At 45.9% G+C, this 16,620-nt stretch overlaps 1 protein-coding gene across 5 annotated transcripts in view; it reads left to right on the top strand.

Moving 5' to 3' along the window:
• The window catches only part of IFT43 (intraflagellar transport 43), a 48,955-nt gene that overhangs the window by 9,307 nt on the left and 23,028 nt on the right, over window positions 1–16,620 (top strand). For all 5 annotated transcript variants that reach the window (XM_065063865.1, XM_021287462.2, XM_065063864.1 and 2 more), the window contains one exon: window positions 6,850–6,917. In XM_065063865.1, the coding sequence (XP_064919937.1) occupies window positions 6,850–6,917 (68 nt within the window). The remainder of the gene's footprint in view (window positions 1–6,849; window positions 6,918–16,620) is intronic.

Here is a 16,620-nt window from a genome sequence, read left to right as displayed (position 1 = left end):
GGCCTGTGGATCTGTTAAGGTGGTAAAAGAGAGGCTGGGGATTGCAGTGTGTCTGAAACCCTGTCCTTCTGTGAAGTTCTGGCACCGCTCTTAGGGCTCTGGGAGCACAGTAAGTCATCCTGATCCCCCCATTTTGTGTTTTGTAGCCTTCAGCGGTAGAGCAGGGCTTTTCCTTGCCTTCAGGCACCTTCAGGGATGGAGGTGTTCATTTTGATGTTGAAGCCACATGCTTTATACATTAACTTAAAGATTAAACCCACCATCTCCTTTCCAAGCTGGAAGATAATTATTTTATTGTCCTCTTCCTCCTCCTGAAAGATATATCAAGTAATGTTTCCCACTCCCCTAGAGCATATTATATGTAATGACAAAGCTATGAGTGGTTCTGGCTTTGAGAAGGCCCTTGGTCCTTTTTCCTGAGGCTGCTCTGCTTTGCAAAAGGGAACTGAAAGAATTTTCGGGCCGCAGGGAAGGACTTTCTAACTGAAGACAACAACATTTGAGTGGGAAGACATCTGTTCCAGTCCTAATGAGTCCATCTGGGACCTTTCTCTCTAGTTTTGCTTTGCTAGGCATGCCATAGGTAGTCTCAGGGTCCTTCATGGACTAAAGCGGGGAGAGCACCTGATTTCTGACTCTTAACTAGGTGGATGCTGACCTCTGTAGCTCTGTATCACTCAAAGTTTGCGTGATGACATGCTTTGAGGCAACTACTGGAAAGAGGATTTCCTGATCTGACCTTTCCAGAGAGGGCAGGTGAGTCCTTCTGTAGTTCTAGTTCCCAGTGCTTTTAAAACAATTCGGGTGGAAAAGTATGCTGTTGCTTTTTAGGTTAAGACGACATGTCAAGAACAGTTGTTTTCAATGAGTGTTTGTTGGACAAAAAGCTATGAAAAAAGTGTAAGTATCTCAAATGTGAAGCCCATTGTGGACTTAACATTGCAAAGTGGCCCAGTTCGGTGGGGTTGTCTGAGTGAATGTATTTGCATCCTAAAATACAATGCAAGTGATACAGAAATCTCCCAGTGAGAAGCAACCTGCACTTTACCTGGTGAGGTACCAGCTTGGTTACCAGAAGTACCTAAAGCTAGACTGTTTCCAGACTCAAGCTGACTCCCATGGATCGTGCTCGCAGGTGTGTCTGCACCTGTGGTGTAGACATGGCCTGGGGCTTTATATGATCAGGGCCTTTAATCAGCGGTATTTTCCTGACCCAATTCTTACCCTCACGCAGTGGTTGGCACGGAGCTCCAAACTCTGATTCCACTGTCTGGTCTGGTCTGGATTTGCACAGCAGCCACCCCCCAGCTGCTCTTCCCCACATCCCCTGAAGCTGAGGAGCCCAGCACTGGCTTATGGGGAGACCCTATTTGTGTAAAAATAATCACAGTGGTTTAGGCACTGTCCAGCCACTCTAGTTCAGGGAGTTCATGACCTAAAAGGTAATGTATAATTGTAATGCAGTCCTTTATTACCCTTATTGTATCTATGACTTGCCTTGCAGTAAGATCTAGAGAATGTTGGTGTGTGACAGGGACAAAAAGTTCCTATCCCAAAGACTTTACAGTCTGACTGTATTGTTTTCCTCTAGCATCCTCTTCTCCCACGTGATGTGCAGCTTGAGGAAGAGCCCTCACCAGGGGCTAGATGCATTTTATACACGTGACATTGCCAGGGTTTTGCTTACTTAGGCATGCAATTGGGAATGGGGTGGACTGGCAGTAGATAGCTCTTGAAGTGACTGGCATCTCTGAGAACCTGGGAGGGTTCTCAGGCAGAATTTCCGGTAGCTGTTGCACACTGTGAATGCCCTCCCATCCGCGTGCTTGCCCTTAGCTGAGCTGAATTTGTCCCTTCATGTTCCAGAGTTTCTGTCGTCTGTTTGGATTCTTGCATTGTGCTAATAAACACCCTCCACTGAAGGAAACCAACATCCAAGGAAGCACTGGCTTTTTTACCTGCTTCCATTTTACAGGGGTTGCTTCTTTTTTCCCAGTGGTCTTGTTACTTGTAGAAGTGCTGGACTCCCAGCCTGTTCCTGGGGACCGCTCAGCTGGAAGTTGGCCAGATTCTCCAGGAGGAATCTCAAAAATGCAGCTGAACTTCTGTTCCCTAATTAGGCCAACTTCCCCAGTGTGAGCCCCAGCACTGCATGGCCTGGAGCTCCCCACGGCCCTGCACTGCCTCTCTCCCGTGCACCCCGAGTGGCTGGCCAACAGGGCAGTTATTTTCAGCTTTGAGCTTATCTCCTAGCCTTGTGATGACATCCACTGAAATAGCATTTCTAGTCAGCCATGTTTCCCGGCCCTTCTAGTACTATCCTCCCTGTTGGCTACCTTGATGTGGATTAGGGATAATCCACATCAAAAATAATTTTATTGAAAGCTTTTCCACATATTTTCCACGTATTTGAGTGCTGCTGGAGCTGCCTGGAGGCAACAGAAGAACAGTAGGAGTGGTAGGGAGGGCTGTGAACATGTCTGACAGTGTGTAGCACAAGGTAGCAGCAAACTGTTTGAGAGGTGTTCATGCCTCGGAGGGCTGGAAGGGCACTTCCCTGTAGCTGTGGGTTGTGAGAGGATTCTACCAGGTAACCCCTTGCTCAGAGAATCGGATTGTTTTGTGCTGCTTCACTGTTTCCATGCAAGGGGGCACGGTCACACTTGAAACAGGTTAAGGTGCCAAATTCTGCAATACGACAGCTTTTCTAACAGCTGCACGTGTAAGCAGACTGGGTAGCTGACCATTGTTTTAGGGAGGAAATTCCTGATAGCTGTTTAACAATATAAGCTGTTCCTTTACCTGCTGTGATATATGACAGAGAATATTTGAAGGCCCTAAGAACTTTTTCTGTCTAAGTAGCACTTTCCCTAGTAAAGGAAGGTCAGTGACCATGCGGAAGGACAGTTTGTGGGTGAAATGGGAATCCAGTATTTTGTGCTAGGCATTTAAGACATGCAGAAGTCCTTGGAGGGTATTCATTACAATCAGATGCACTGCTTGAATCATCTGTGGACATGATGAAGCAGGCTAGCAGGGATGGGTTGTTCTTTGCAAAAAGCTGAAGTTTGCATAGATCTGGGAGTTGAGCCCTTTTTGATATCATATATGCTCTGAGATTGGAAGTGTTACGTGGCTGCTTGGAAGCAGTTGGGCTATTTGACTTACAGCTCCTTAATTGGCAGCAGTCAAAACTAATTCGTCAGGCATGTTTGTGGAGATTTGCTTTTCCTCAGCCGGGGGAGCCTCAGGCAACTTGTTGGAAAGAGGAATCTTGAGACTGGCCGTACTTCTGTCTTTCTGCTCCTTGGTCAATATTGGAAAAAAACAAGGCACCTACATACTGTATAAAATCCCACAGTGTTTGTCTATTGGGCAGAACATAAATCCCACACATTTTAGGAGATGTATTTCCTGACAGAAAAATTATGTGTCCTCTGTTGCATGCTGTCAATGTCATTTGAATCCCTGCTTCCCTGCACAGAGTGCTTGCTGTTTCAAAGGAGATGTCATGTTGATTAAGGTAAATTAATCCATATTTCCAAACTTGCCTGAACATCTGAGGGACCCAACATGTGGATAATCTGTCTGTGTTGTGGTGGGTCCTAACAGAGGCTTTGCTGGACCCTCAGGATCCAGAGACACACAGGGTAGTTGCTTCCATGAGTGAAGCAATATCCAAATAGCACCTTCAAAACTGCAGGCATGATCTGACAAGTAGCCTGGAAATTTCTGCCTTAATGGGGAAGCCAAATTAGAATTCTGCATCCATCTGATAAGGGCCTGATAAAGAAGGTAGGGTTTCTACTTTAATGCAGGAGAGATGGAATTCAGGCCAGTCATTTTTCAAAGGGAGAGAGAAAATACTGATTATGGCGGTAGTATGAAAGTGTTGGCTAGGAAGGTGGCCTGAGAAACAGTGGAAAAGTGCCATGACAAAAATGGTAAACTCAATTTTTGAGAAAAATAAAATTAAAAGCCCAGACCATGGCAATATTTTTTGAAAAAGTGGATGATCTGCAGGAACTAAGGTCGAGGAAATATTCTGGAGATAAATAACTGACAAAACAAGTGGAAAAGCAAACATCAGCAAGCAAGTGGTTAGTTAATGCTGTGAAAGAGACTGAGCAGCAAGAGCTGAGAGAACACTGTTGTCAGGAGCTGGTGGAATCTCAGTGTGTTGAACAGCAAACCATTCGGGTGTATAGCTTAGCTTTGTATTTAGGAACATACATAACAATCTTGCCCAGCATGGTTGTGATAATTTAAAGCCCCAGTCTTTTTCACCAAAAAGCTATGTTTAGGAGCACATTTTCTCCGTTACAGAAGAACAATGTCCTCTGTTTCTGCTCTTCGCCCTCTGGGGCTTTTGTTTGCCCCACTTTGTGGCTCAAGCTCTTGCTCGCAGTTGCCACATCCCTACCTGTCACTGTATTGTGGCAATGCACGACATTGCATTCTCAATTGTAAATTATGCTGAGGTTTTGGAAATGTGAAAGTATATGAAGGTAAGTTTATTTACTTGACAAAAGTGCATGTGGCATGTGACCTTATTACAGCGCTTTCCAAGCAACTAACAAAGAAAAGCTATTTATCCTCAGCTGACAGTTAGCATTGCCTTTCCTGTTGCCAGTGCTCCTGTGGGCACTTCAAAAAGAATTACCTGATTTATTGCAAGAGGAATAAAAGACCTGTAGGTATATGTGAGGTGTTTGTCAGGGCCTGACAGACATTCAGGGTTGCCTGGTGTGTATGATCAATGGGAATACATTGTAACATTGGCAAGACATTGGAAGCAAACCCCTAGATGCCACAGAGTCATGCCCTTTGCAAAGACTGGGGAAGTCATTCTCATCACCCCCTGATCTGGAGTGCCCCACTTGAGATATCTTTGATCTGAAGACTAGTTTTGATGATGGGAATTAAATTGCAGTGCATTGGAATGGCCTGGAGATGCTGCATTTTCCTTTGGCCTTATGGCCCAGGTTCTTTGGTGACATTTGCGTAACTCCGTGCACCTTTGTGAGGAATTGTGCGGCTGGGTGTTGGGAACATGGCCTGCTGGCTATCAGAGGGAGGGGAGAGGGGATAAAGGAAGGATCCGTGTGGGAGGGCGTGTGTTTCTGAGGTAGGGGTGTGTACAATGGGAATAGGGATGTTTATGTGGGCATGCACGCCCATATGTGGTGTGTTTTTCCCCTTTTTCCTGGACTCTGGGTGTGTCCAGATCAACTGAATTCAAAATGCTCCTTTTTTGGCACTGTAGTCTCTTCTCTGGTTTGGCATCTTAAGAATCTGGGGGAATCGTTTAAAGATCAGAAAACTCCATTCACTTGGGCCCCTGAAGGCTTCACATTCTGTGACATGGTCATTCCAGTCGACTGAGCTCTGTCCCCTGCGGATGAGCCCATATAAGGAGGCTGTTTCCTGCATTTCACGCTCCCTGCCTGTCCCTCTGCCCTCCTGTGCTCCCTTTGCCGAAGAAAGCTGGTATTTTGGGACTGCAGCTCCTGCCTCATTCCTGGTCCCTGTTTATTTTTGGAGGATGACTATTTTTGCTCCTATCAAGGAGCTATGCAGGGTCATGCCCCCTCCCTGCAGCAGGCAGTGGCTGCCCCTGGCAGGGTCTCTTCATTTCCCACACTCACAAACAATGCTTCTGCTTCAAGAAACAAACACGGGAGACCCTTACCATCGGGGTTAGCTCAACCCTGTCCTCATCTGTGGCAAGAAGTAGTTTGGCTTTGGCTCAGGGTTGACCCCACCACACATGCAAGGTCTCCTCTATCAGGTCAAAAATCCTCAGGAGTCACCCAGCTCATTCAATTTCTTGATAAAAACTGTGGGAGCCACCTGTCCTCCCACCATTGCTTCAGCCTAGAATCCTTTGCAGCTACCATTTTTCCCTGCTTTGTGACATCTTCTACCCAATCATCCTTTCTCATGATGGTCCTTTCACAGGTACCCGTAACACATCTTCCCTCACTGGGCACCATCAATTAGGAGCTATGTAAACTGAAATTAATCAGCTGGGTTCACCTTGCCCCTCTGCTTTCACCACTGCTCCTCATGCAAAACACTGAATCCACTGCTGTACAAGGTGCTTCAGGCAGGGTGAACCAAGCCCAAAACTGCCAAAGGCAGCGGGCAGCTCCCACATGATGGGAATTCATAGCCCTGCACTTTGAAAATTCCCCTGGTAAGCCCCAAGCTGAATTCCTGTTTTCTCTTGCCACAGGGCAGTGCCACACAAGACAATGCAAGAAAACAGCAGGGAGTGGCTTTAAGCTCCAGATGAACTTCACCTTTAGCATTTCAGTGGTGGCAGTGGTGCGATTAATCTCAACTAACTTTAGAGGTGTTTGGTATGTCTGGCTGTATCTGAACTTGGCGTCTAGCCTCTATTCTAGGCAGTGGACAAAACCAGACGCTTTTTAGGAACAATGTGTCATCTAAAACAGGACGTCTAAAACATGCTGAGTTGTACCCTAGGAAACATGTAACATGTGATACCTCCCACTGAAATGTGGGCGGCAGTAATGAATGAGTTCCTGCTGAACCGCATTTTGCCAGGAGAGCGCATAGAGCTGTGGGTTCATCTGCTGCTGTGTTGTGTGACCTGGAACTTGTCAAGGTACCGATTAGAGTGATACATCTTTTGCTTACAGAGGCACTTAAAAACCTGTCCTGCAATATTTGTCTTCTTTTTATTTTATGAATAAACAGCATTTTAAATACTATCTCTCCATCTATTATTTGGTAAAGTGTTACATTACTATGTATGGACCTGGTGTCTCAATTGCCTTGACTGGAACTGGCTGTAACTTGTCTTTTCTCTTTATATTAAAGGGTCCACCGCCTAAACCCCCCCGCCGGCAAGGAGGCTGGGCAGATGGTTCTGTGCCGGCACCTACCAAGTGAGTCCTCACTTCTTTCCTCATTAAGACATGGATTAAGTGAACATCACTAGTTGGGCTTCGCTGTTGCAGGCATCGGAATGGTTTTTCTGGATCTTGTAGATGGCCTGTGTCTCCAGTATCAATGTAACTCCTTCAAAATGTTTGAAGTGTTGCTCGTTAGGTTCTGCTGGCCAGTGCTCTTCTTAAAATGGCCTGGCAGAGCTCAGAAGCTCTAAGGTAGTGTATTCCTTATCTGGTACAGTAGCTGGAAGGAGTCAGAACATAATAAGCATGTTAAATGCTGGAACTGGGAAGGAAGGATTTGACTACTTGTGTCCTTTCCAGGAGAGTGACACATGACAGAGCCCCACTGACAAGAATGCAATGAACAGTTCAGGATTTAGTGATCAACCTTGACAGTAAAGGTGAAATTTGTCAATGTTTGTGTGTGTATAGGGTTATGGTATAATGGAGACGGATGGAGATGGTCAGCAAGAAGAGATGGGAGGAAAAAAGTATACAAATTTTAGTGTTGGTTGAGAAGCCTGATGCTTATGAAGGACACCTAAGGGAAAGGAAGAAATATCTGGATGTGGCAACAGAATGGGTATGAAAACTAAAGGACAGACTGGGAGGAGATGTCTTGGTTTCAAGCTGTTTGTTATTTTCAAGATGTAAAGTTATGCTGGTGTTACATTTCTTTTTCACAGAGCTGAAGGACTCAGTCATGGGGTGGTGTGAGATTGCTTGTATACATTGAGGCCTATAATAAGAGTGTATATATCTGGACATATACTTTGTAGGCACTCTGATTTGTGGAAAAGTTAAGCACTTTCTTTCTTGGAAGCCTGAGAATGGGAGAGGATACCCAGAAACCTGTTACACAGTCAGTAGTTCTTGGGAGGTGAGAAAGGTGGTTTGTATTCTGGGGTAGCCCTTCTGGAAAACAGTACTTTTCGGGAAGATTATCACTCTGTCTCTGAAGAACCAATCAGCTGGAAATCTGGAGACTGGAGTAAAGCAAAGGAATAAAGATCTCAGCCTGAATTCTTTCTGTTCCTCTCCAGTTTTAACTCTGATAATGGTATTATTTTCCATAGGCTGGCTGCAGCTAGAAGTTGCCATTGCAAAAGTGTACCTACCTAAGGGTTATAAAAAAATGACACCAATGATTTTGCATCTTAGTAGATCCAAGCAGAAACTTTATGGAAATGTGATAAGAGAATAAGGGAACAAGGGTGAATTGCATTGTTTAGGAAAAAACAAATTATGTAAGTGTTGGCTAGGTGAAAGACTGTATTGGAGGTAATACAGTTATTCAGAGCTGTGCCTCATGTGCCCTGAGGACAGGGTACAGGTTCCTAATGTAACAGCAGCGTGCCATGCGCTGCTTTAAGATGTTTTCCATTTTTGACCCTAGCCCCATCTGATAGATTTGAAGCAGTAGCTATCAGTGGTGTTTCTCCAGCACCCCATTGCATAGTTTACAGCTATAGCAGGTGTCTGGAGTAAATGCTCCTGGGAGGTTGGACACAATTCAGCTGAAGAAGCACAACAGGAGGGCTGCAGACCCTTCTACCTGTGAAACCCTGCATAGTGGGATGTGAGATGAAGGTATGCCCCTTGCTCAGTCATGCATACGATGTCATGTCATATCTAACAGTAGTATTTTCATTTATATTAATAGCTTTTATTGAATAAATTTTATAAAGGAGAGGTTTGTTCTGACTTTCTTTAGTCACATGAGGTACAAGGACTTTGTACATCTAGTTCCCCTGTCTTTTCTTTCCTTCAGCTGTGTATTTTTCCCAAGCTGGTCTCTCTCCTCTCCCTTAAAAAAGTCTGAGATGCTGGCCTGTAAGACTGTCTCTGTGACATATCCCAGAGTAAAGCCTTCATGTGAAAAGTCTGAGTCATGGGCTGATGTCATACCAATGTTGCTGTAGCTTTGTTGTTTCTGTTTTCTCAGGCTCTGTCTCCCCACAGCTTTCAACCCACTTGACTCAGTTTAGAAGCCCATCAAATTAACTTGCACCAGTCTCACTAATGTAGATGTAGTTAGAATAACATGCTTTGATTGGTATATCTGATATAGGTATAAGCACTTTTATGCCAGTATAACTGAGCCTACACTTGAGAGTTGTATTGCTTTAAATAATTTGTTTTTCAGAACTGACAGTGTTAAAATCTATGATTTCTTTTACTTATTTATTTATTTTACTTAGGAAGGATGAGCACAGTGGCTACAGTTAGATTTCCAGTGTTGTGTAAATATATTATGGGTCAGATGGGATACTGCAGCCACTTGAGAAATGATCTTGTAGCTGTTTATGTGTAATTCTTTCCCCATTTCAGGTCTAAGCTTTTAGTTCTCTTTCTGACAGATACAGCCAGCTACAACTGCACACTTGTTGCTTTTCCTGCGGACAAACTTAAACTCTTCTCTGCTGTATTTCTATTCAGAGTCTTATCAATGTGAAATGATCACTTGAAATTGTTCTTTATGTTTCCACTTGGCCCATAAGAATAAAATTTAATTTGCAACCTGGTTTTCTGTTTTTCTACCTTTGCTGCTGCCTCTTAGTCCCTTACCTGCCCAGCTCTTGTCATACCTAGCTAAATTTACAAATATTCTCACCATCTTGCTGATTCTTTCCATCAGACTACTGCTGTCTCAGACTGCTGCAAGATAGGAAGAGGAGGAGGGCCCTTGAAGTTTCCCAACCTGTAATTAGTTTTGAAATTAATTTGTACAGATGAAGTGCAAGTAAGATAAAGTATTTTATCATGAGTTCCCATAGCATTTACAACTGTCAGATATTTAAATTCCAGAGAACAATGCAAATGCTGTCTTTTACTGATAAGTTTTCAAAAATCAAGCATGGAAGGTTACTTTGGACTCCCAGTACCTCTGTGGAACAGCTGTCACTGCTCTGAGTCTCAGTTTGTAAATCTAGATAATGATGAGGACTGCAGGTAAGCGTCTGAGCAAACCCTCAGACTTGTCCTCTGCAATCAGCAAATAAATGGTGCAAAGTAGTGACAGAAGAATCTTTTTTCCTTACTGACAGGGCCCTCTGCACCTGAATCTGCTGTATTTATTTAAATTTCTACTCAGAGAGAATAATCACTATGAGATGAGGCAGTCCCACTGCTGCCCCAGCAATATTCTAGTCCCAGGATTAGAGGAAAGGGGACCAGCCAAGAACCTAGGCAGCTACTTGGGGCCTAGTACCCTGCTGAGATTACATAAATAACAGTAATTACAGCTTGCGTTGCTACAGAAGCAGCTCTCTAACCACTGGATGGAGCCCAAGTGCCATTCTGAATACTGTGCTGATGTCCTTAATGACATCGGTGTTGACACTTGTGACAAGCAAAGCAGAGGTTTATTGTCAGGTTATCTCATGCATCAGAAGGAAGAAACACAAAGTGCCTGCCAATGGGAAAAAGGGCACTTAGTTTTGCATACTGGTGAGGATTTGACAGAGGTGCTTCCAGGATCCATTTAATTCCAGCTTCTGCTAGTCTCTTCTATCTGACTTTCATTGTAGAGTTTCTTAATTTTTTCTCCTTGTTAGTATCTTTATTTATTTGTTTCCTGGGACACTTCCAGTCTACTTGGGTCCTTGATCCCTTTGGTCTTGCAGTCTCCCTGTGATCAGCCCCTTAAAATTCATACAGTTCTGCAGGCAGCAGCTGAGGTTGTTCTGGAATAAACACAGCTCATTTCAGGTGGCCCTGCAAGCAAATGCAAGTGCAGCTTTCAGTAGGAGCTCATTCCCGCGCCTGCATGTGTACCTTCTTTCTTCTACAGGGACTGTGGCAGTTTAGCAACAGGTGCTCCAGCTACAGCTGAAATTTCTCCTTTCTGACTGATAGCTCATACAGAGTTGGAATAATCAAGGCTTGTTTAGGAAAATGACCATGCTGTAGTATTTTGGAACAGAAGTGGTGGTACAGTGTCCAGAAATGCCTTTACACAAAAGCAAATATTAAGGGCCTGTAGGAAGGAAGGAGATGAAGTCAGAGTGACCTTTAGAGCAAGGTAACCCAGAGTCTGTGTAGATATCATTTGGGGCTCTGGAGGGTTGGCAATGGTGAGATTGCACCCTGGAGCTGGACAAAAGTTATTTAAGAGATTAAAGGGTTTTATGATTCAAGGTCTCTAGAGGTAAGTAAAGTTAAAAACCTCCTGTTTCAAAAATATGGGCTTAAACTCTCCTGTGTTTTATCTAGATGAAATGACCCCTGAGAGTGCCAGGTTTGTAGAACCTCCAGCCATCCCTGTCTTGCAACTGGGAGTAGTAAAGTGCTCATGAGTTCCTCTATCTGATATGGTACAGGGAAGCTTGTGTTACTGCTTCTGCCCTCTGCTCCCCGTCCAGCAGTGCTGAGGTAAGTCTCAGGCTGGGCTTCCCTGGGACGCTGCCATGGTAGGAGCGGAGCCAGGCTCCAGGCTGTGGGGAAGGCAGCAGCCTCACTCTGCATCTTGCAGCCATCTGTGGATGTCCTCAGTGATGTGAAGAGCATAGGCACAAAGGATCAAGGCTGCCAAGTGAGGGGGCACAACTTAGAAGGAGAAGAAAGAAAAGGAAGTCTGATTAAGTTTTGTCTTGAAGTGTCTGTTTTTGGGTTTGTCCCTGCATTGATCTGCAAGGGAATGAGGCAAGTAATGGCCCCTTGGGGACCTTCAGGACTTTCCTCTCAATGTCAGCCGTCATTTTCAATCACCTTCTCCCTCCCAGCCATTAATTTTGGCCCAGGATCATGGGGACTTGTCCATCTATCACTCCTAATTGACACTAAATGATCTGTCAGTTTATTGATGAACGGCAGGAGTGGAATTGTCACAATATATTTTACTTTCTAACAACTCCTCCTGACAATTTTACCTTGTCCATCTCACTCTCCTCACATAAATCTCCATTGGCCTCTCATTCCTTCTCTTGGGCTGATCTGGTGCCAGCCGCCTCCACGCCATCAGCACGCATCAAGGACATCAAGATGGCGGTAAGCTGCAATGTGCAGGCCCAGGGTGGGTTTTTTCCCTCTCTTCCCTCCCCACCCCCTTTTTCCTTTTCTTCTTTTTTTTTTTTTTTTTCTTTTTTTTAATACTCTGGATGTTCCAGGAATGCTAACAGGCTCTTGTCCTCATGTCCCTCTATGTCGTTGCTGGGGTGAGCTCTCCTTGGTGTTTCTGTTCAGAGTCAGTAAAGATAACTGGCAGAAAAAGGAAAGTCCCTAAAACACAGAAGAATCACCTGACAATCCCTTAGTACTGTGGCTGTGATGGGGGATTTCTTTCTTTTAATCCTGCATGACTTGAGCCCATTCCTGTGTCTTTGCAGTGCTCAGAGGAGCCTAGAAAAAGAGTTGGGCTTTTTTTACTCCTTTTATCTTCATTTTCCTTCTTTTTTTTTTTTTTTTGTAAGCCAGATTTCTGTTTATTTCTTCTCTGTTAGCGAAGTTTACTTTGACTTCTTTTTCCTGAAAGACACTGGGCAATGACGGAACTAGGAGGATCATAGCCTCTTGCTCCACTAGAAGATGAAGCCTGCATGACAGAAACAGAACAGGAGCGTGACATTTTTGGTAACAGCCCATGTAAGCTGCTGAGGTGCCAGAGTGTGTTCAGGGTGAATTATTTTTTATTTTTTTGATTGAGGACAAAGCGTCTTCCTTACTTACTTCTCCGCATCTCCAAGGAATTTATTAGTAAATTCAGGGGATACTATCCTTGCTGTCCCAAATGTTTCTAGTTTGAAAAAGCAAAACCCTCCTGAAGAACATGTGCAACTTGCAACCCTTTTGTATTTGTCAAAGCCAAAGCTAAAAGCTTGTCTGGCCTTTGTAGGTCACCTCTAAATTTGCTGCGAAGTCAGGCTTAATGCAGTTTACCTGTGGAAAGAGACCTAACATGACCTGATCTACTTGCTTGGCCCTATTTCCCCCTCCCCCAGGTCCCCTTCCCGTATAACCCCTCTACTATTCTTAAGTTCTTAATCCAAGTTCTTAAAATATTTTCTTTGAGAAGCTGTTGCTCTCAGATGACAGCACAAGGTGCCATTTAGTAATAAACATCTGGTTCTTTCTAGTGTTTTTCATTTAAATGTTTTCAGTGAGGCCAAGCACAAGTAAATGTTTTTTGGCCTGGTACTTCAGAATCACAAGTGTGTTTTCTGTTGTGGGATTTGAAAAAAAACAACCTTAGATACTTCTTTGCATTCTTGTTCTGTCTGCTTTAGTAGTCAGTTCTTCTATGTAATGACGAGGATCAGAAGTGTGCTTTTCCTTTAAATGGAAACTGAAATGGTCCTCTAACCCCAAGAGCCACTTGGTGTGAGATTTGGCCCTGGTGCTTACTGGAGACTGAAGACGTGATCACTTGGATCGGAGCCCCTGTTCTCAGGGACCGACAATGTGTGGTGGATACCTCTAGAAACTGCAGCTCTGTTTTCCCACACAGCAGGAATTTGTATTGAGTGTTGTTGTTTTTCCTGTTGCTCAGTGGGAGCTCTGCACAGCTCTGCCGGTCAGCAATACCAGTGAGCAAGTCAAGGAGCCCTGGGAACATCTGTTACGGGGACGATGCAGTGAGTAGGCTGAGGTTCAGTCATCCCCATGAACTCTCTGTCATCTTATTCTTTCGTGCCAGTTCCTAAGTCCTGCTTGCCAGAGCTTTCCTCTTCTGTTTTTTCTGTTAAGCAAACTCACGTATTAGGACATGAGGAGAAACAACAACACTTCTGCTAGAGATTGATTCGTGCCTCACAAACCCATTTCAGCAGGAGCTGGTTAGCCGCAGTGTCTGTCGGATCCTGTTCCACTGAGCTTGCCTGCTTACCGCTGCATCCTTCCTCCTCCAGTGCCGTGCCCTAGGGCAGTGTGTTCAACATGCAGTCCAGGCAGCCTAGGGAGCCTGTGAGGGACCAGAAGGTGGACGGTGGGACCATTACAGTTTAAAAAAATGTGTGTCTGCTTAAAATCCTGTTGTGCAGATATAGATAGACGTGTGCCCCTGGGCTTGGAAGTGGAGGAGTATGAGGTGACATCCTATGACAGAAATAAAGGTTCATAGTAGTTCTTCGTCTGCTGAAATCAATGGCAAAACTTGCCATGATTTTAGGAAATGTGAAGATTGAACTCCTTGATTTAATCAAGGCAAACCTGCGTTTTCCAGGGAGGGGGGCAGCAACTTAACTGATCAGAGCCTCAAGGAAGGTGCAATGGAATACCTGAGAAGACACCTCATGGTAGTGCTTTCCAGCAGGGGCTGCAGTTCTGGGTTACATACAGCTGTGATGAGTGTTTTTCTCTCCTTATGCCTCAGCAAACAAGCAGTGACCAAGACTGACACTTGGAGAGCTGGGAGAACTAATCAGTTAGCACTTGTGTGTCATTTTGTATGTCTAACTTAGTTGTGCCTTAGGCTATTGAACAAGCTGCAACTGGTAGCTCACGGCCCACTTACTATGATGATGGGCACTAAAAAAACACTTGAGCAAGAGAGTACACTGTCCTTTTTTATCTTCTCCGGTCCTCCCTCTGCCCTAGACCTGAACTACAGTCTGTGCCCTAGAGGCAAAAGGCTTCATGTCTCCCAGTGGGCTGAGCCAAGCCTTCGGCGTTGGGGTGGGTTAGGTTTGGGGTGGAAGCACAGAGGCAGAACGCTGGCCGGTCACTAGCTTCCTCCACACACAAGCCGCCTCTCTGCTCTCCCTTTTACTCCCCTGGTCTCTCAAAGCAGAATGTACTTCTGAACATCAGGCGTTCATTTTTTTTTCCATTTCATTCTTTTAGCAAGAGGGCAGCTTGAAACAACTTTCTGGTTCCACATGATTCATGAAGAGAAGTGGTTTGGACATGCCAGGAAATATGCTAACACGCCGGCAGATGAAATTTCCACCCCCGCCCCGCTGCCAGGGCCGCGTAAAATAGATAAACCACCCCTGGATCTCGACCGCTCCTGCGGTGCGCGCCCACCCGCCCGGGGCCAGCCTGCAGTCCTCGCACGTTGGCCCTTTGCCGACAGTCACATCGAAGCCCCCGCGCTCGCCTCCCCCGACAGCCGACCGGGTCGGGCCCCGCCGTCCCGCCGCCTGCGCGGGGAGCCCGGGCCGGGCGTCACGCCCTCGGGGCCCGGCAGAGGGCGGCCGCGGCCCGGCAACGCTGAGGCGGCGGCGGGGGCCCCGGGGAGCGCGGCCCGGAGCAGCGCCCGCCCGGCGGCACCGAGTCCCTGGGCGGCGGGGCGGAGCGGGGAGGGCGCTACGCCGAGCGGGCTGGGGAGCCGGGGGGAGCAAAGCGGCCCCCAGCGGACAGCTGCCCCCCCAGGCAGGGGGCAACCAGGGCGGGCCAGCGGGCTGTCAGCGCTCCCAGCCCTTTCTCTTCCTTGACTGTTCCCCTCGCCACGCTAGGCTGGACACTCCTGTCCAGCCGCCTCAGTTTTCGTTTTAACAAACTACCGTAACTGCTTCCCTTTTACTTAGCTGTGTTGCCCGCCCTCACCTCCCTGGGCACGCAGAAGCGCACCTTGGATCTTGCACACTGGCTTCCTGGCACATGCCTGTGGCTTGGTGCAGGATACAAGCATGTCTAGAGCTCTCATGAGCTGTGGACATTAAAAGGTTTCAAGGACATTTTCCCCCATTCATCCCAGTTATGTCCCCTGCTAAAATAGGTTAACGGTGTCTAATTAACCACTGCACATTGTCATGCTGCATAAAGATAGCATCCTGGTTGTTCTCTGAGCCCTGCTACTTTATCTCCATTTAGGTCTCTATGGTAGTCCATTAAATGAGAAAGAAACAGTTTTAACAGAGGTGATGTCTACATTAGAACTGCCTTTCACCCTTCAGCACAGAAATTGCAGGCAGCTCCAAGGCAGCTCAGCTGTACGTTAGGGGTGGGTGGAGGGAGAAGCCTCTGTTTTGAGGTTCAACCCCCTCATTGATGTGGAGGGAGGATTCCTGCTGGCCAGAACTGAGCAAAGACAACACTCAAGAGCAAGATGAAATCTGTATTATCTGTCCCGGGACACAGCTAGGAGAGAAACAGGTATTCTTTACTGGAGTTACATAACATGGGGTTATAGGAGGTCTGTCGGGATCTTCTGCCCAGTTTCTCAGCTATTCAACACCCTGGAATAGAAAGGGGGTCAGCAGCTGGCAAAGCCAGGGGGAATATCCTGGGATTTTTGACATGTTTGGGAGCACAGACAGCCTTGCAGTGAGAGGGAGTTTTAAACAGAGCTGTCCAGGTGATGAAGTCAGTCCATGTTCTTTGGCCCTCCAGATGCAATGGGCTTATCAGGAGAAATGAAAGCAAAAGAGATATCACTGTCTCACAAAATTAGGGGGTGGCTGGTGTATAGGACAGGACACAATGCATTTCTGAGCACTGCTCCTAGGATTATATTGTTTTGTTTGCCCTTACTTGAGTGGGTGTATCTGTAGTTCATAGACAATTGCTCATTTTGTAGGTAGTTGTTGCTGCCCTCCCTGGGCTGTGCCTCCCGCTGGAGCGAACAAACCAGGCAGTGCACTTCTTGTTGCGGAGAATGCAAGAATAGAGTAAGAAATGCAAGAATAGAGTAAGAAATCCATCTGTGCTGAACCAGTTCTCAGGCAGGGGTAGTACTCCATGGTGCCTAAAGCAGCATGATAACCTCATGAAGAATACCTGCAGGGCTTCCCATAGCACCTGAAGAGCAAAGAGACAA

The sequence above is a fragment of the Columba livia genome, chromosome 5, assembly GCF_036013475.1.
Source record: "Columba livia isolate bColLiv1 breed racing homer chromosome 5, bColLiv1.pat.W.v2, whole genome shotgun sequence".
Lineage (NCBI taxonomy): Eukaryota > Metazoa > Chordata > Aves > Columbiformes > Columbidae > Columba > Columba livia.
The sequence above is the reverse complement of the archived record's forward strand: the minus strand, read 5'-3'. Positions and strand labels throughout refer to the sequence as shown.